Source organism: Mixophyes fleayi, chromosome 11, assembly GCF_038048845.1.
Source record: "Mixophyes fleayi isolate aMixFle1 chromosome 11, aMixFle1.hap1, whole genome shotgun sequence".
Classification (NCBI taxonomy): Eukaryota; Metazoa; Chordata; class Amphibia; order Anura; family Limnodynastidae; genus Mixophyes; species Mixophyes fleayi.
In genome coordinates, this window is record NC_134412.1 from 82882958 (window position 1) to 82904453 (window position 21496).

General features: G+C 41.5%; 1 protein-coding gene across 1 annotated transcript in view; it reads right to left on the reverse strand.

The window, feature by feature from the left end:
* CEP104 (centrosomal protein 104) overlaps positions 1-21496 on the reverse strand; it is a 70937-nt gene that overhangs the window by 24717 nt on the left and 24724 nt on the right. Inside the window, 5 exon segments of the mRNA XM_075189988.1 lie at positions 963-993; positions 3163-3276; positions 4847-5053; positions 6100-6276; positions 11599-11772. Coding sequence (XP_075046089.1) covers positions 963-993; positions 3163-3276; positions 4847-5053; positions 6100-6276; positions 11599-11772 — 703 coding nt within the window.

Below are 21496 nucleotides of genomic sequence, written 5' to 3' on the forward strand. Positions count from 1 at the left end.
CAGCCGATAACGGACAGTGCATCCTGGGACTCTGGAGAGCCACAGGTTGGCCAGGCCTACTCGATTCTCTTCAGACAGGATCCCTTCCTAGTTTAATATGGAGTGCTGCTACAGACAGAAAATAATACATAAATATAATAAACACAAGATGTGCATTCTATAAAAGCCATGTTTTCTTGTAGCTTTAACTACGCTACGCCCCCTTACTAATCATTACTATAAAAAGGGTGGGAAAATGGCCAAGTTATGGAATATAGGATAGTTAATAAGACTAGCCTCTTCTTCTATAGAATATAAGTATGTACATATCATCTGGACTCTATATCAAGATATGGATTCAGGTACTAACAACCACTATGACTTGTTACAATTCCCCTAAGACATCTTTTAATAATTCAGGGCGAAGCTTTTATATTGTACCCAGAATACACCAAACCTAGAACGTGCTCTGTGGTTAATGATTTGTGTTTAACAGACAAGAATGTAAAGTATAAGGATATCTTTACAAGCTCATGTGTGTAGTATAAAGCTATACTATAAATAAACACCAAATATGACATGCTGCATGATTTGCTAAACGTTAGCAAATATTTGACATCCAGGTATGCAGTGCACACAGTCCATGTCCGTCATGTACACTAGGTAAGATCTAAGTCAAACAATAAAGAACACAAGGGAGTAACTTTGGCCAGAGCGGCGGATGGGAATAAAATGCTGCCTGCCAATGTAGGCTTTAGTTTGAATTAATATTAATCTATTTAGATAGCGATCAGCGGAGTTGCATAGTGTCTTGGAACGGAGCACACACTGCTATATTGTTATGACTTTAGCAATAGAACAGAGCTTCGAATTGCATTGGAAGGGCAGGAGCCCCCTCAAAGTCATTTCCAGTTACACCCCTCACAAAACCACCTAAGGTATTATATACGTTTATAGATTATATATAAACACTGCGTACTTACCTACTTTTGCTTTGTGCAATTGTTCTTTCCCCTACAAAAAAAAGGGCAAATGTCATTTTAAAATGTCAGTGTAAATCAATCTGGATTATGTGAAAAGACAAAAGTAATCTGCTGGACTCTGAGACTGAAATGCAGATCACGCTACCTGCAATGTCATCACACAGCCTATGGGGGGCAGTCAAGACCCCAGCCACAGGACTAACCACGGGGATGAGAAGACAAGTACTCTGAGATGGGAGAGTACCACAATATTGTATAATATGAGAACCCAGCACTTGGAGTAATGACAGATTTGTTTGTTTTCCGAAACAAGTCAATGGCAAAATGGTAAAGAGGAAACTAAGGCATCTACTTACATGACAGCCTATGACACAGTAATAATCTTACTTATGCACATGGATATAACATATTATAGACAAGCAAGCACACACCTACTATTAGGCAGATCAAGTTAAAGGAATATTATAAATCAATTATATTATAATTAATATTTATTTTACTTTATGGTTAGCTGCAAATTAAACTGACCTCTCACTCAGCCACTCCAACATCTCATGTAAGAGGGCAGCGTGGGGTGCCCAATTTATTTATTTCTTGTTTACTGAACCCCGAGGCGCAGTGCTTCCAATCACCCAGTGCTGAGCTAAAAGCCAGTGCTGGGGGCTTGGGACTTTTGGACTAAAGAGAAAGGGAACAGTTCCTCCCCGCCAACCAGATCCAAGAGGCCCCTTCTTAAGAAGGGTCTTCAGACCCACCTTCGCCAAAACTAGGGGGCCCCTTTTCATTCCCGATCCCCGGAACCATAAGACAAGAGCAAGGCTCGGCCAGGCCCCTTTCTCCCCTAGTTAGGCCGAAGCTTCCCTATTGGGTATTGGTTCTTTAGCGCCTGCCAGAAGGAAGAAGCCTCCAATGACTAAGGTAGAGGGTCTAATGCAAACCCAAACCGGTCAAAATATAAAAGTACAACAAACTATAAACATGGCATAGTGCCAAGTGCCGCAATTCAATAAATAAATAAGTGCCCTGGCCCAATGGCTGGTGGGTTATAAAGGTTTTTCTAGTGCAGCAAAAAGGCCCGAACCAAGAAATAAAATATGTTGCAGGAAATTTAAAAAGTGCGATGGTGCAAATCCGTCACCAGTGGATTTTCAGGCGCCCTCGTCCTGCGCTTACAGGGGCCACACAGCACCTCAAGCTTCATGCAACCGGCCTTTTGGTCAGAGGTCCAACTGAAGCACTGAAAATACCGCGCTGATAAGAACACATGTTACACTTGGGGGTAAACGTATCAAGCTGAGAGTTTGCCGGCGGGTTTGAAAAGTGGAGATGTTGCCTATGGCAACCAATCAGATTCTAGCTGTCATGTTGTAGAATGTACTAAATAAGTGATAGCTAGAATCCGATTGGTTTTTCAAACCCGCCGGAACACTCTCAGCTTGATACATTTACCCTTTGATCTTAGACAGAAGTGCCCAATAAGCCACTCGTGAGCCGGGCTGTGCTCTCCTTCCCATAGGTTATAGTGTGCAATTGTCACAAGTGCTGAGAGCAACATCAAAACACTGCTGATTATATCCCTCTACAGTATTATTTCATAGTGATTGTTGGCAAATGTTAAAAAAATAATAATAAATTAAGAAACACTCCTTTGCTACAGACTTTATAAACTATAACCATACAGACAATATTAAAATAAGATTGTTTATATAAAATATAATAGCATTATGGGAACCCATCCTAAATGGCACGGAGTCATACGTTATGTGCCATAACCCACAGTCAAGAGCCCCTGAGCTATAAAACACCCACTGGGGCCTAGAATGTAAATGATCTGTTCTGACTGCAGTTACTTCTGGTATAAAATATACTTAACTGACATTTCCAGCTCTCTACACATCAATTGCTATTTTCCAAGTTGTGGCTGGAACTGTCAAACTGTATTGAGGTAGTGAGGCCAGAATCAGCAGGAACCATAATGATCTCTCCCGCTTCACACTCTCTGGATTCTCTACCAACCCTGGAGTTCTGCTTTACGTCTGCAGCCATCCCTGGGTTATTTCAGTGTGTGTATATGGAAAGTATAAATCTGAAAGAGCCTGATTTTCAGCAAGTATTCCACTTCTACAGATGGGGACACATGATCTTCCACGCAGACCACAGAGCTCACAGGCCAACGTATACAAATCAGACTAGTCCGCACCTTGGCAGTCTGAACCCCAGACTGAATCTTCAGGGCTGCCAGCTGTTCCTGAAGCGCTCGAATCTCCTCTTTCTTCTTCTGCTCTGCCTCTTCCGCAGCTGCCTTCTTCTGTGCCTGAAAAACACATCTGTGGATGGTGAAGTCCAAACAGAAAATATGTGACAGCCCTGGAAGGAAAGGTCTATGCTTCTCAAGGTGTCAGAAAATACTCCCTGGCACAAGTGAAGAAAGATATCCTAAAGAGACACCTAAAGCTGCGTACACACTACAGAGAATTCATACAGTTACCGTGCAGATCACACGTTAAACAGCCGTTGGACAGATATTGTATAAGTCCACACTCCCACGATCTTATCGTTTGATTTGGTTTGATAAAATTCCTAAAAATCACGATCAACGATGTCGGGCAAATGTGGAAGTGCCTACGCTCAGCAGCGTAGGCAGATATCTGTAGAGTGGGCAGAGTCATGATCTTTTCCGCAGATGGTTATGACAGATGAAGATCACAGATCTGAAGGTAAATCGTGTAGGTGGGTACACAGGAATCTGCATGATCACCGGGACTTTCAATGATTGGTGAAATTGTTACAGAAATCACATCTGAAGTAATTTCCTATTGTGTGTACCCAGCTTAACTGTTATAAATCCGCAGCAGGAGAACTAACAATGGTTAAAAACAAATATATTCTCTTTATTTGGTAAAACCCAAGACTACATGACACTAAAGCAGATTTAAAGTTGCAGTAACAAAAAAAAAAAAAAAAAAATGTCCCTTAGTCCCATGTGTGGGGTGGTCAAGAATATCTCATAACCATCTGGATTTTAATCGTTTCTGGCTGACAATGTATGACCACTATGGGTTTGTGTGTGTAATTATCAGCGGACTGCACTAATAGAGCCCCGTGGGAAAGTGCCACCGGTTGTCGACTAGACGTTCATTTGGTCTACATTCAGAGAGTCAACAACATTAGGTCGACAATTCAAATGTCGAGAGTATTATTAGGTCGATGATTCACATGGTAGGCATTAATATTAGGTCGACAAGTCAAATATAGACAGTATTATGTACTGTTAGGGATATGGGTAGTATTCAAGTTAGGGATAGGGTTAGGATTACGGTTAGGTTTATTGGGGTAGGGATATTATTGGCGATCTAATAATACCGTCTACATTCTAACTGTCAACCTAACAATACTGTCCAATGCCATTATTGATGACTTTCCAACCCCGTCTATATTATGGTGTCGACCATTTAAATGTCGATCATGTAACTGTTGAACATGGGGCAGCACGGTGGCTAAGTGGTTAGCGCTTCTGCCTTACAGCACTGGGGTCATGAGTTCAATTCCTGACCATGGCCTTATCTGTGAGGAGTTTGTATGTTCTCCCCGTGTTTGCGTGGGTTTCCTCCGGGTGCTCCGGTTTCCTCCCACACTCCACAAACATACTGGTAGGTTAATTGGCTGCTAACAAATTGACCCTAGTCTATCTGTCTCTGTCTGTCTGTGGGTATGTTAGGGAATTTATACTGTAAGCTCCAACGGGGCAGAGACTGATGTGAGTGAGTTCTCTGTACAGCGCTGCGGAATCAGTGGCGCTGTATAAATAAATGATGATGATATGTATCACACCCGTGTCACCATCATTTATACATGTGAAACAACCCCTCTTTAGTTATACACACCTTAAGCTCAGAATCCGTGGGCCTGCCATCAAGCTTGGCGAATCCGTCAAAGAGTGTTTTGTAGAGGATGTTCCTGCGTGTGCTGGAGTCATCCGCTGGCATGTGCTCTAGAACCTGAGCCCGGTTCTGCTGGTACAAGTAGAGTATAATCTGCACGGCTTTATCGCGCACCTCCGCTGTGGGGTAATCCAGCACACCTAGGGCAAACTAACAATAAAACAATATAAGGTTTAGGACACAGTACAGTTTTAGATACCTATAGATGGATCTGCGACTCCCAAGGCCACAATAATATCTTAAAAGGATCTGTCTGGTTGCTTGCGTTAATACAAGAATGACATCTGTAATGAACTTCACAATCCTTCCCCAAAAGCTAGAATCTTGACTTACACTTATTGTGAAGAACATTAAGGTCTAATATTAAAAGTATAAAATAAAAAGTGTGTTCTTTCAGAATATAAATTTAGCAGTTTTAGTCTTTACTGCCGTCCAACTTCATAACTTATGAAGAAAACCAATTCTGCCTCTGAGACACATTTTTATTTTGAATGACTATTTCGATATCGTTTTCATTCTGCTTGTTTGAAACCGTTTTAAGAACTGTAAAGATATGTGTGTATGTAATGGAATTCTATATGCACGTAGGTAAAATACCTGTAGATGTAATGTCACAGCTGCCGTGTCACATATAACTGAATGCAAACCAGTTGGCGCAGTGCAGAAAATACTTTCCTTCCAAGTCACACCTGGGGGTAAATGTATCATACCCCGGTTTGTTCAACTCGCGGGAGTTTGGCGTCTTCGCAGCTTAAATTTAAAGCGGCGCTGCCTTGTAAAGGGAAACCCTTTATGATACATTTACCCTCTGATGTTTCAGCTCTCTTAGATCAGAGAATTTACACATCTAGTCGTGATGATCAAAGTGACATTATTCAATTTTTTTTAGTGTATATCACACTAAGAGAAATGTTATATTTGTGCAAGGAGGGTAATCCACTGACATGAAGCATGCGGTGTGTAACCAGCGCTTATACATGCGATCGGGGGTCAATGGAAGACACAACATTGACCCCCTTGCGTTCACTTCGGTGAACGCAAGTACACGGAACATGCAGTATCCAAAAGTCTCAACCACAGCGCACGTGGAATGGGGGCATTTGGAACCAGTGTGTCCCATCATCATATCCGTTTGCACAATGTTACTGGTTCTAAAAACCGCTAGCGATAGCCTGTAAATCGGAACCAGCGCTTACCTTCATGACATTATCAACTGTAAACCCAGAAGTGTCCACACCCAACTCCTTCACCAGGTTCTCCACGAGCTCCACCTGGCTCAGAGCCAGCCTCAACGGCAACGTCCCCTTCAGAGGCTGAACCAAATGTGCTGGGATCATCTGCAGGGGTTTCACCTCCTTGAAGAGCGCCATCTCCTGCCAGAAGCACCATTAGGGACTATAAATAATAAAAAAAACTACACCCCTGGAATGGATCGCTCCGTCAAAATACACAAATACAATTGTATTTTACCAGATTCTATACCCGGTGCATGGATTTCAGCTCTATTACTTGGATCTACTCCCTTCAACACATGGCAAAGCCATGAAAAATAAAAAACGGTAAGGAAGGTGGTCCGGTCCAAGTCAGAAATCATAACTTCCTGGCTCTTAATGCTATTATTGCAGCACAAAAATATTAGTTTAACATGAGTGGGGCTAATGGGCTGCAGACCACTGTGGAAGTGTTCACATCTGGAAGGAAAGCAGACGGTAAGATCCTCTCCGCAGTTAGCTACACTGGGAGATGTTCTACATAACCGTACGATATTATAGCTTTACAAAATCCATGCGATATACATGTTTATTAAATGGGGAATTATCACCTATATTTATCCTCCTGAACTATGAATTTTTCCAGCCTTATCTTAAAGGGACACGATTATGATTTACTTCCTGTGAATGTTTTATAACGTGGATTTAGGATCACGGTAAATGTAGGTCTGTAGTGTTTCTAGAGAAGCAGCTAGATCTCACTTTACGACGTCTCTTTCTGTATTTTTGGCAGCACAGTGGCTCAGTGGTTAGCACTTCTGCCTTACAACACTGGAGTCATGAGTTCAATTCCCGACCATGACCTTATCTGTGTGAAGTTTGTATGTTCTCCCCGTGTTTGCGTGGGTTTCCTCCGGGTGCTCCGGATTCCTCCCACACTTCAAAAACATACTGGTAGGTTAATTGGCTGCTAACAAATTGACCCTACTCTGCCTGTGTCTGTCTGTCTCTGTGCGTATGTTAGGGAATTTAGACTGTAAGCCCCAATGGGGCAGGGACTGATGTGAGTGAGTTCTCTGTACAGCGCTGCGGAATTAGTGGCGCTATATAAATAAATGGTGATGATGATGATCAGGCTACAATGGCTGCAGGCAACACGATCAGCTAATTTGTGATAACCTAGTACTGGGCATTCAGAAAAGTAACAGCCATAGAGACTGACGGGGAGAAGCAACAATAAAAGATTGATACTTTTGTGTGCACTGGTATCCACTCAAAATAGCTATCAGCAAAGCGTATCTAAAGGCTATGCTAATTGTAACGATACAGCGTGTTATTCAAGAACATTCCTCCAAGGTGTAACTCTGCAACCACAACAACCAATCAGATGCTTGCTTTAACAATCTAACCTGCACGAGACAGATAAGAACTAATGATTGGTTGTTAAGATTTCAGGCAAGACCTGCAACTTAGGCAATGTTAGTAATAATCATTGCAGACCTCTTAATACATTTTAAGCTTCTCTTACTAGGTCAGGTAAAAAATATTTACAAACACCACTAATAAAATAATTTACGAAAAGGTCTCTGCATTCACTTTGAAACTTTGTAGCATGGATTAAACATCTCCCTTAAAGACCCTGCTTGGATTTTCTTTAACGTCTGGTCGGTAGGTGCCGTCTGACCAGCAACAGTCCATCTGCAATGACTTCTACCGTTTCCTTTCAAGTGTACGATTACGAATCCCTTGTGCCGCAGCCAAAATCTGCCTATGAAATAATCGTGTGCCACTGAGAGACAAGGGAGGGGGGGGGGGGCTGAGGCTTTCACAAGAAGCTTATTAACTATGTAGACACGTCTGTGTTGAAAGGAAACGTGTGTGTTATTTTCCAGGCTGGGAGCACGCAGTGGTAAATAACGGCAGAGGTCTCTAAAGGCCGGGGAGTTAATGCACATACACAAAGTGGTACTGTTCCACGCCTGAGCTGCGCCGGAATATCGCAGAGCACGTTAGGCTTGGGCAGTTGCTGTGATCATCACTGAACAAGGCGTGTATTGTCCACCCCACACACACCCTCGGGCCTTAGCTTTATTGAACATTGATATCTACATTAAGGGCTATTGTATTGTGCGTACATAAATGCTCTTTTCAGGTCAATATATGCACAAAACAATTAGACAATACCGTTTTATAAATGGATCTTACTAAAAGGAGAAGCGTTCAAATTAATTTAATAATATGTTTTCTATCTCGACAAAAGTTTCTTTCACTACAGGAATGCATCTGTGTTTCTTCATGGGAGTAGAATATTGGTTCAAGTTCTGCAAACGTTACCCTCATCTCTTGAAATATTTTAGACAGTGGCAGGAATAATATGTAAACAGCGGAGACAACAGCGACTCCTACAGCTTACAAGGAAGTACTGCAGTGCAGGGATTGAAACACTTTTTTGTTTTTTTGACAAAGGAAAGCAATTTTGTCTCTGTGCCATTGAAACCTTTAGTGATAATAGAAAAATACTGCATAAAACATTACATATTAATAAAAAACTATCAACTTATAATTACCAATAACGGGTGGTTATGGTATGTGTAGACAGTCCTAATTGAAATAGTTATTTTAAGAAATATTTGACATTATTATTTTGACAGCATTCTATAAAACATGCACATAATGTATAGGGAACCTCCCCGCTATATATTTTGGCTGTTGGTCTCCTATAACACTATATTACTTTGCACAATTACTAACTAGTACAACAGAAATAAATAAGAAGAATAGACCGTAAATGTAACTTTTTAAATGACATCTTGTAATAGTTATTCATTGTTATGGATGAAATACAGCACTTCTTTGCAGAGTTAAGTCCTATAAGGACCCATATCCACTAGTGTCAAAATACATGCATTTACTAATGGTTTTAAGGTGGGCAGCACAGTGGCCTAGTGGTTAGCACTTCTGCCTCACAGCACTGGGTTCATGAATTCGATTCCCGACCATGGCCTTATCTGTGTGGAGTTTGTATGTTCTCCCAGTGTTTGCGTGAGTTTCCTCCGGGTGCTCCGGTTTCCTCCCACACTCCAAAAATATTCTGGTAGGTTAATTGGCTGCTATCAAAATTGACCCTAGTCTCTCTCTGTCTGTGTGTGTGTGTGTGTGTGTGTGTGTGTGTGTATGTGTGTGTGTATGTGTGTGTGTATGTGTGTGTGTATGTGTGTGTATGTGTTAGGGAATTTAGACTGTAAGCTCCTATGGGGCAGGGACTGATGTGAATGAGTTCTCTGTACAGCGCTGCGGAATTAGTGGCACTACATAAATAACAGATGATGATGATGATGATGATGAAGGTTAGTACTGCACATCTATATATGGGGGTGACATTGAAACCCGTTGTTTCCAATGTCGCCCCACCACTCACATCCATACATGCGTAAGGGAGCATCGCTGTATGGATTGAGGACAAAGGACTGACTGCCACCGTCCTCCTTGAATGTATGTGCTTGTCAACCACAGCGTCTCAAACGCATTCACGGCTGATATGTATGGTCACTGGTGGCTGAACGTGCGTTGTTCAAAATCCATTGGGTACCTGATCTAAAGCGAGTCGGAGTAGGTACCCTCAAAACTTGGCAATGGTTGGCAGGTCCTGCAACAACACTAAATGTGTCACATACATCTCAGATAGTGAGCAGGAGACAAAAACACATTACCACTAGCTTTCTTACAGGCTAATATAAAATGCTTTAGTCTGGTGTTCCCAAATTAATATTGCTTGCTAGATAGCGGCTGGCTGCTTCCCAACCTCTGCTGTAATAAATGTGTCAGAGCTAAGGAGGGGGACCTATGAAAGCTCCAACTAGTTACTTGAGAAGTCAGTCCTGCTGTAATTCCAACTTCAGAAAAGCCGATAGATATAAACAGTATTCATAAAAGAACCAAAAATCCCAGCGCAAACACATAACCAGAAAAAATATATATATAGAATGAGAGATTCTAATCAGTGCAAAAAGTTACCAAATATTTAATATGGATCACATGAAATTACAATTTAAAAACAAACATATTAAAACAAATACAAAATAAATTAAATATACAATGTTGCAACTATAGCTTATAGATATAATATTTTTCAAACAATCACATTGTGCGTGAATAGACAGGAATCCAGACCTTCAGATAGTGAATGGCTCACATGAATTCTATTAGGGAGAAAAAAATATCCCATATAAACTGACATGCCAGGAATGTTCCGATATATTATGAGGACAACAAGCAGTTGGATCCCCAAGATGATAGCCACTAATATTGGCCAACTGCGGCGAGAAAGAAAGAAATAGATGATATCTCTCACGAACTCCGCCTGTACTTGCCGAGCGCGGCTCTCCGGAATGAAGCAAACAATGGACTCACGTGAGTATAGGTGCGCACCAACTTTCCGGACAGAAAACAGTGTCCTCAAACAGTTCCTTGCCAATCAGTTCCTATCTAAGAGGTATCATCTATTTCTTTCATTCTCGCTGTAGTCGGCCATTATTAGTAGCTATCATCTCTGGTGACATAACTGCTTGTTGTCCTCATAATATATCGGAACATTCCTGACATGTCAATTTATATCGGATATTTTTTTTCCCAATTGAATTTATGTGAGCCATTCACTATCTGGAGGTCTGAATTCCTGTCTATTCACGTGCAAAGGGGGGGAATCCAATTGGCCGCGTTACTGCCTGCGCATTATTGCGGTAATAATGCTCTTAATTACCGTTATTACGGTAATAATGCTCTTAATTACCGTTATTGCGGTACTAATGCTCTTAATTACCGTTATTACGGTAATAATGCTCTTAATTACCGTTATTATGGTAGTTTCAACGCCAGCATTCTACTCGCAGTCCCAGGTTAAAGTTACCGTAATAACTGTAATAGCTTTAACGCCACGCTAATTCGGGGGGGATTAAATTCCCCCAATGTGTATTGTTTGAAATATATTATATCTATAAGCTATAGTTGCAACATTGTATATTTATTTTGCACTTATTTTTAATGTTTGTTTTTAAATTGTAATGTCATGTGATCCATATTAAATATTTGGTAACTTTTTGCACCAATTAGAATCTCTCATTCTATATATATATTTTCTGGTTATGTGTTTGCGCTGGGATTTTTGCTTCTTTTAGTAATTATTTTTATGGTTTGTCGCTTTCCCATTTTTTAGCGGCAGCTCATTCCAGACATATTTATTTACCCTTTATTATTTATAATATTTTTCTTAGCGCCCATTATTTTATATTTATAAACGGTATTCATAGCTACTATATTTCAACCATAAGGTAGCACAAATTATTTTCAGTGATTTGCAAACCATCTAACCAGAAACTGTTAAATAAGTATTGTTGAGCTCAATATTAATGAACATATTGAAGGCAGAAAGTGAAAATGTGATTGCACTTTTCATGGCACAATAAAACAGAAGTTTAGATGTGTTACCTGAATGAAGTTGGATGCGATTACCCTGTGCCTGTTGGCCGTGTCCCCAGTCTTGGAGATCAGTTCCGGGAGGGTTTTCTCCACACACTGTAATGTTTCCCCTTTGCCGAGTTTATGTTTAGGAATATAATTAGTGATGATCATTTTCAGCAGTCTCAACGAGGCCTGGAAAACCTGATTAAAGGAAGAAATCAAACAATCAAACAAAGTCTTCAAGTAGCAAAAATAGTAGACAAATGCTGTGTATCCCATATACAAGCCAGATAAAAAACTCTCACCACAACATATGGAGAGAGGAGACTCTGCACAGAGAAGCCGGTGTCTCTGTGGATTTACACTTCCTACCATGAGTGGCGGCTGTATTGCTGCCTGTTTGGCCTATGTAAAATCAAACCTAATCTGCATACACCAAAGGAATAATTATCTAATGGTCATATTAATATTACTTTCATTAAAACATATGCCTGGCTTTGCTAACATAACATTTCAACGAAATATAGCTTACACTGGGAAGAAGTTGCATTATTCAGCAAGGGGAGCGGAGTTATTTTTCATATTAACAAAATGTAAAAATACAAACGTCCGTCAAGTCACAGGAAGGAGTCGGCGGATACCTTGTATCATTCAAAGGTTTATTTACAAAGGGCTTTGCACATGTTATTTTGTGATGTCAGAAGCCTGCTTTAGCACAAGAGCTTGCAGTTTACTGATCAGGTGCATGGGTTAGTGAGCCAAGAAGGCTGTACCTGAGGGGATGCAAAAGTTTGGAATGGGTATAGGTGGGTGGATAGGGGGCGCGCTTTGCAGAGTACAGATTAGGCGCCTACTTGCAATAACCAGCAAAGTCTTGGTCGCTATGGGTTACTGCTCATTTGCAGTTTATAAAAGTCAGGCCTGTCCAACCTGCGGCCCTCCAGGTGTTGTGAAACTACAAGCCCCACCATGCTTTGCCAGTAGACAACCTGTTGATAGCTGGAAGGGCATGCTGGGACTTGTAGTTTCACAACATCTGGAGGGCTGCAGGTTGGACAGGCCTGTTATAAGTAAATAATAAAAAAAAAAAAAGCCCCACTGCATACATCAGATATGCTACCCACCACCAGGGCCTGTAAACAACACATGATATGGCCTCTACCTCCTGCCTGTTGCTCCATGACACAAACTAGCGCAGAGTGCTGACTTACCGCACTCTGAGGGGGCAGAGCCCCTGCGTCCATCACCACACAGCTCAGATCTCCCAACGCTGCTACACTCTTAGTGTAACCAATGAAAGCCATATGTATGACAAACAGTCTGGCCATGAAGCGGTGAAGCCCCCACTGGCATATACTGTATGTCATACCAGAGGGTGAGCTGCACCTTTCCCTGAGGTCGTACAGCTCATCTCAGTACTCTGAATACTTTCACTTCTTACCCGCAGCAAAAAAATCAGTTTTGGTTCAGTTTCGCTTTGAGCGTAATGTTCCTCTAACCAAAACATGAGTCAAACCTGCACTTTATTTAAAAGGTTCCCAAAATCAGACAATTAAAGAGAAATGAAATAAAAGTATTCACATACCCTCCAACTCTACCTTTTGGCCGGTACACTGCCGATACTTCTGTGACTGTACCGCCCAAAAGGGTTTGTGCGGCTTGTACCAGGTTGGAGTTCTTCTACCGGGCTGTGGGACTTGTGTCCCCCATTCATAGCTTTAATCATACTTGCCATCTTTTATTGCCACCTGACCTTGTCTCTGAGATCTCCGGGATGGGAGCAAGTGTGGAAAGACGCCCAACCCCTGCCATGTAATGCCAAGATTCAGAGAATGACATAGTGGTAGGTGGGCCTCATGATGTGATTGTGTCATAAAGCAGAAGGACAATCCTCCGCCAGGATCCAGGAGGGTGCCTGCTCTTCTGGGCAGTCCTGGAATCTCATGACCCTCCGGGACATGCCAGGAGTGTAGACAAGCAGGACATTAACCTGCCTCCTAGATGCTGCCGATGCTGATCTCACTGCTCATAGGTGGTTAGTGGGGACTTCCTATTTTAGGACTGCCCCCCACTCTCCTGTATATTAGAAACAAAACTCTCTCTTATATAGGGCGCTCTGGTTTGTGGGAACTGACTGCCTCAGCGGTCTGCAGCCTGTAAGATACACTCACAGCTTCACTCTCAGTTACACTCGAGTGTCTCTTGCAGGCATTGTTGCAGACAGATCAGACAGTCAATTCTCACTATGTGCAGCGCTGTGTATCAGAGAATAGCTCAAGAGCATAAGATGAACACCTCTGTCCTCCTGACCCCACATAAATGGAAGTGCAGAGAGAGAGAGAGAGAGAAAGAGAGAGGCAGTTACATCCTTCTCCCACTCATCCATGCACTAATGGAACGTAGGAACACAGACAGTGCTTCTGATGCATACGTAGCTTAGAGAGTGCACATGGTAATGTAAATGTTAATATCACTAGCATTGAAAAACTCCCTACTAATTGTTGTGCAACCTGTATATAAATGGATAATTGCAGGGACTTTGTGATGCTGATGGGACAGGAATAAGTGGTTATGATGGGGTAGGAGGTAAGGGAGCAGATACAGCCCTCCGGCAGCACATGTACCTTTCTCCCTCTGTGAATTGTAAGAGGCGATGTATTCACACAACTCAACATGTTCCAAATGGAAAGCAGATCCGATCTGGAAAGAGTCCTGTTCAGGACAGCAGCCAGTACATGTGAGCGGCTTCCCTATCAGTGTGCACCAAAGCTGTGCTTAAACTCCCACAACAAGAGTCTGACAAGGTACATTCAGATTTATTACATTGTCATTTTGTGGTTAAAAAAATCTGGACATTGTAATTCCAAAATCAAAGCCTTTTAAATCCAAATGTACCAGACCTTGGCTTGTGGTATCAAAAATGTAACTTTACTGAAATATTTCAACTTCTAGTATTAAAAATCTGATGAACATATATAGCGGCTTTTCCAAGGTGCGTTTGACTAAAGTCAGAGCAGCGTTTGACTAAGAATCCGCCCTAGTTTTGCATGGGATGGGGGACAGAACAACCTGTAGTCACAGTACACAGTGGGCCTCATTTACAATGCGCAAAACGGCTACGATACAGTGCATAGTCCCTTCGGTGGGCCGGGGCTGTGTACATGGACCTGCGCATGAGATTACAGAGTAAGATGGCGTGTTGGCGGATTAGCAGCAGTTGTGAGGAGTGGCGGAGTGAAGATGTTCATCGTTAAGGACAGAGTAGGCCCGCCGGGACACCTAATTTTGCGGAGCACTGCAAAAACTAGATCTACTTTTACAGCGAGAGATTTTTGAAAGCTAATTGGGTGAAGGGGTCACATTTTTTAAGGATGTTACCTGCAGTGTGGAAGGCGGCACAGCTCACTGTAAAAAACAAAAACGGTGACATGTAATAAATCAAGTCCTTTTGTCCCCTCATAATTAGTTTACGCCACAAATAAACTAAACTGAGTTGTATCTAAGGAGAGAAACTGAATAGTGTACTTAATGAAAGGGATGGTTACAAACTGGTAGGAGTTCTCAAATAAAGGGGTGCTTCTAATGTCTGCATAAGGTGTACCCAGATTATAGGAGATGAGTGAGCTGATCCTGTGCTAGGCAATGACCAGTCCATATATGTGATTATGTGACAGGGGCAGTGACCAGATGTGAGGAGGGGAAAAGAGGCAGCAGGAAGATACAGACTGAGAGTTATATAGTGGAAGGAGCATGGTCCCCAGCAGCACAGAGTATATCAGGAGATGAGTGGTGTGTTAGTGAGGACAAGGCTGCCTGTGACAGGGGCAGTGACATGATGTGAGGAGGGGAATGGAGGCAGCAGGAAGCCACAGACTGAGAGTTATATAGTGGAAGGAACAGGGTCCCCAGCAGCACAGAGTATATCAGGAGATGAGTGGTGTGTTAGTGAGGACAAGGCTGCCTGTGACAGGGGCAGTGACATGATGTGAGGAGGGGAATGGAGGCAGCAGGAAGCCACAGACTGAGAGTTATATAGTGGAAGGAGCAGGGTCTCCCAGCAGCACAGATTATACCAGGAGACGAGTGATGTGTTAGTGAGAACAGGGCTGCATGTGACAGGGGAAGTGACATTATTTGAGGAGGGAAATGGAAGCAGCAGGAAGCCACAGACTGAGAGTTATATAGTGGAAGGAGCAGGGTTCCCCTACAGAACAGTGATGTGAGGTTCCTGACACACAGATACAAGATGATTGTGGCTTCAAATTAACCTGTATAAGAAATAAACTTCTTACTTTCAACTGTTTTATTTTCATCACAAGTAAACTAGGAACACTCAGCAGGCCAATATCTGTGTGGTAAAAACTCAACATGAAGAGGCTTATTTAATACCAGAGAACAAGCAGACCTGTGATGCACAGCAATACATCAGACATTAGCATCAACCAGACTGCAGCAAGTTAGACTAACGAAAGCAAATGTTATTTGCCCCATCTTATGAAAAGAGGTTTATTCACCAGACACTTTTTTTTTTTTAGTAACCCTTCCTCCTCCTAACAGAATGATGATAACCAATCCAGGGATACAGGACGCCATAGAACCACCTCACTGGGCAGCAGCACCAAATGTATGGCCATGACACCCAGCCAATAGGATCTCACCACAATCACCGGCTGCATTGGAGGTTTCTCTAGGTACTGGTACCTGGGACCCCTCAGAACCCGGTCCCTTCTCTCCAACTGAGTGATGTGGAAATACTACAGAGCCTGTTACCTGAACACACAGCTCAGAACCATGTACAGCGGTTCCTGGAACCTCTGACATTAAATACATTTGCAGAATGCTAGAAGGAACAGCTGCCCTGTATGTGCTGGTGTATCCAGTTTAGTGAAGTGTTTGGTATAAGGAATTTTCTGCTGGCAAACTGGAAAAAGAGTGAGCACTGCAGGCGTAAGTGTGAGAGTTTGCAAAATAAAAATGACATATCCATATAAGTAATCATTAGGTTATAGCTTTAAAAGAAATTAGTAGATATTGTACTCAGAATGAGAAAAGAAAAAGATTGAAGCCTTGAAAAAAATGTTACAATAAGATGTTCTCAGAAAACATGGACAAGCCAAGGACGGACAGCTGAATGTTCTATGAAAAGTAACATTACGACTGGTGGCAGAATGCCTGAGAAGTTAATATAAGAAAGATTTGCTTAAAACTTACAAATTGCACAATACGCATAATGTATCATTAGTTTGTTGTTTTCATAATTTACTGTTTTCTAATTGGTTGTTACGCTTCTATATCCCTAAAAACTGTTATATATAATTATATGCTTTATTTCTGCAGTAAAGTAGTTTCAGTTTGAAAACCAAACACTTGTGTGGTCTCTTATTCTGCGCTCTGATCGATCGTTACTATAGATATTTGACAAACTGCTGACTGACTTATTCAATTACAGGTGGTTATTCTGCTAACATAGGTAAAAGAACCCCAACATAAGTGAAGGACCCACGAGATGAGTGCCTGGTGTCCCAGTCATGATGGCATGTCTGAAATACAAAGCTGATCCATGTGTCCACGCATAGGATAGATCTCAGTACTATCTCGCCTATACATACAGCAGATGGTCATTAAGGACATTCCGCCTTTGGGAAATATCCTTTTAATGAACTGTGCTGCTTCATCCTGTATCATTCAGATGACGCTTCCAATCTAGGGGCCTCACTTTTTTCTTTTGCTTCAATGATCCTATCTATATTGTAACACATTTGCCCAATTCAGTTATTATGATGCTTGATAGTTCCAGAGTGAATAAATTAGGGCACTGGGACTTGCCAACCTGGTGATGCCAACAGAATGATGATGCCCATGTGTACTAGTACAACATGGACCATGTAACTCTCTGGCACTGCCGGATACTCAATTTATGACATCTGACAGAGGTTTTAAAAGCCTGAAACAAAGTGTCCCAGGAGATGAACCCCCATCTACAAGGTACAGGGTGGAGGTAGCGCAGTGCTTGACATGTCTCAAAGGTGAAAATGTTATTTTACTGTCTTTACAAAAAACCATGGACACAGATTTATCCCAGCTAAAAGTAAAGGTTGTTTGTATTTCATTAAAGAGGAAAGGCCTTTGCTACATGAATCCAGTTAGATGTTTTAGCTGCTGAAATAGGCTTAAGTGTACCTAGCTACAGTACGACGTGCCAGGAAGAGGCGCCAGTTCTGGAAGGAGTGTTGTGCCCTGAATCACTGTGGTCGTACAAGTGATAGAACCTGGGGGATTGGTAAGAATTGAACAAATCATAATTTCCACATAAAAAAAAAGTTAATAGAATTCTGTGTACAGAAGTCACTATTAACTCCACAACCGTGGTCTTTTAGCATAGAACAATCCTTAATATTTAAAGGACCAGTAAAATCCAAATTGACGTTTCAGACCTGACCCATAAAAGCTACAATATATTCTTCAGTGTTGCCTTAAAACTGTTAAAAAGTACAATCTCCTCACTCCACTACTGACATCACTGGCCCCGCCCCTTTGTGTGAATCCACCAATCCACACAGCTCAGTTCTGTGCCGCAAGTTATTCAAGCTGTCACTCACATTCTGCCTGCCCAGTTAGAGAAAGCTCCTCCCCCTCACATGACTCGCTGCAGAGGAGGGAAAGAGAGCATGGTGGACAGATTTAGTTGTGTATATCCAGTTATATAACGTATATTATTCATTTCAGTAATACACTGCATTTGTTATATATAATGTTTTCAAATATTGGCTTTGCTGAATGCATTACATTGATTCTTAATAAATTAGTTTTACCTGGATAATTAAAGTACTCCAGTTAAAACTACTAATAAAGCAGTGAGTGTCTTTCCCCCCTAAAGTGAAAGGACAATGGGTGTCCCAGCTCACCCCCGCTGTCACCAAGAATCTATCCCATAGTCTATCTGTGTTTAATAAAAGTGTCTGCAACACAGACTTTTGGAGCACTTTAACTGGGTAATAACACATCCTCTGGACCCTGCATCATCACAAAGCACCAGATTACAGGAGGCCAGGACCTGCCATAATAGACTAGCCGCTGTGCTACAGCACTACTGTAACCCTCTGCCAGAAGTATGACAAAGCTGATCATTACCAGGCTGTGTTATCATTATACTACATCATCTTCATTCATGGCACATGTGCGATAAGATGCCCTCTCCTCCGCTGCCCCTCATACAAGTTTCTGAAGACGCTGCAGTAGATCTCTCTGACCTCTTACTCCATCTCTCCCACACTGATCGTATCCAGATCCTGTCTCCAACCTGTGAGCTGATAATATCTTCCCCTATTATATCATTTTTTAATTGTACCATCATGTCTGATGTACCCTAATCACAGAGCGAGGACGGAGAGAGAGAGAGAGAGAGAGAGAGAGAGAGAGAGAGAGAGAGAGAGAGAGAGAAAGAGAGAGAGAAAGAGAGAGAGAAAGAGAGAGAGAAAGAGAGAGAGAAAGAGAGAGAGAGAGAGAGAAAGAGAGAGAGAAAGAGAAAGAAAGAGAAAGAGAAAGAAAGAGAAAGAGAAAGAAAGAGAAAGAGAAAGAAAGAGAAAGAGAAAGAAAGAGAAAGAGAAAGAAAGAGAAAGAGAAAGAAAGAGAAAGAGTGAGAGAGAAAGAGTGAGAGAGAAAGAAAGGGAAAGAGTAAGAGAGAAAGAAAGAGAAAGAGTAAGAAAGAAAGCGAAAGAGTAAGAAAGAAAGAGAAAGAGTGAGAGAGTGAGTGAGTGAGAGAGTGAGAGAGTGAGTGAGTGAGTGAGTGAGTGAGAGAAAGAGAGAGAAAAAGCAAACGAGAAAATTAGTGAGAGAAAGCGAAAAAGCACATGAGAGAGACAGAAATAAAGTGAGAGAGACTGACTACCACCAGCAATACCGGGAGCCACCTAATAACCCAACCAGCATCCTTGCCATTATCTTCTCATGTTATATATAATTTATGTATACTTGCAGTTATACTTCAATGATATAATCAGGCTTATACTTGGTCTAGCCAACAAAATGGCCACCACCACTGTGTGCACATTAAACATCTTTCAGCAATGACTTCACCAATTAATCACATCAGTGAAAAGATCACAGCCCCGAAGGTTAATTATTAAAAGCCAGCTCATCTCCTTTTCTCCTCTATGTCAACGCAGCATCGCTTCCCCAAAACAGCTGTTACAAATTAAGATATCATCTCCGCTCCAGCAGAGTTGGCTCCCTGAAAGGGTGGTTTATTTTCCACTCGCCAGTACATTACTCACCCTCTGTATAACCATTGTCACGGTCTTGCAAGCAGAATTTAAATCCAAAAACCCTGAGGAAATTACAAGTACAGGGTGTCTTAGCCCCCTTTGTTTAAACCAGGGGGTATGACAAGCCTGGGAGTCTCGGAGGCCCGCGGATCCAGTCAAGCACGGCTTCCAGTACCTTCACTATGGCAGCAACAGTTAGAAAAAAAACACACAAAACAGAAAAAAAACAATGCCCAGATTCAGATACTTATTATTTTAATTAGTCACTCGGACTCATTAAAGTTTCTTTGGCAGCATCAGTCTGGAAAATATAACCCAGGTTTCGTCCAACCCATAAGCGAGGGATACACAGATATTACCGCCAGTCTTATTTTGTTGCTAAACTCTTTACAAAAACTTCATGAGGTAAAATTTTATGCCAGTTTTTCAAACATCTCACATAATTAACCCCGTCTGATCTCAAGGTGCCGTCGCAGCGTGTAAAGCCGCTTCCTCGGCAGAATTAGCCAATATTAAGCATAGTCTGTCAAACGGAATGGTCACCCAATACCTTTTTGCTTGTTTTCAGTGATTAATTATGAATGTTTATATGTTGTTTTTAGTTACCCAGGAAATTTCTTGAACAAAATAACGTGAACAATTTATATATCACGCAATGCCCAACAAAATGAATGATGTAGAGCAGGAATGGGCAAGCTGTCTCTCTGTAGTGTGTTGTCAAACTACAAGTCCCAGCATGCTTTGCAGCGGACATTGGTACCTGAGGTAGGTATATAAACCACAATAGCCATCTAATACAGAGTCTTTCCTCACTAAGGCATATTGATCACTGTCTGACCTTAGTAAAACTAGACTTAGAAATATTAAAAACATATGATTTATGCTACATATGTGTGTAAAAATGCAAATAAACTACAGCACAATGCTGTATACAATGACAATATAGTAAATTGCATATTAAGAAAAATGCTCTAGTTGTGCAATAGAACATAAAGGAGATAGAAACAACACAGCTACAACATACATTGCTGGTAACGTGGCTGTTTACTTATTGAGTAAAGTCACTGACTATGGATGTGGGACAGACTTTTGCAGGAATATGGCAGTGTGATCACCTAGAGCTGTTCTGACAGTACGGTTCTCTTCTAGCACATATTTTTTTTTTAGTTTAGTTCAACGTCAAAATAATAATTTAAACATACATGTAATTAAATTTTGCAAGAGTCACTTTTACACTCAGAAGAGACGAGTTTTAGAAAATAATGATAAATGAAGAAATTATTCGGTAACTTCTAAATTCCATAATTAACAAAGAGATGTGTTATTCCTTATAATACACAAAGTTTTCCTAATAAACACCATTTATTCAGATACTATATTTTACCACTAAAAATCTGGATTTGATGCAAGCCCTGGATAAAGGCTTTGTGAATGCTGGAAAAACCTACAATAAAAATGAACGAAAACCACTAAACTGAAGACAAGATGATTTAAACTGAAGCGCTGACGTCCATTCTCTGACGTATAGGAATATTTCACAAGTCAGAACTGAATGAGACTGGCGGCCTTCTGGGTAGAAAGCTTTTTTGTGGGATTTCTGCCCCCTAGTATCTGTGTTCTACAGAATAGGAAGCCCTATGTGACAGTAGCCATGGGTATAG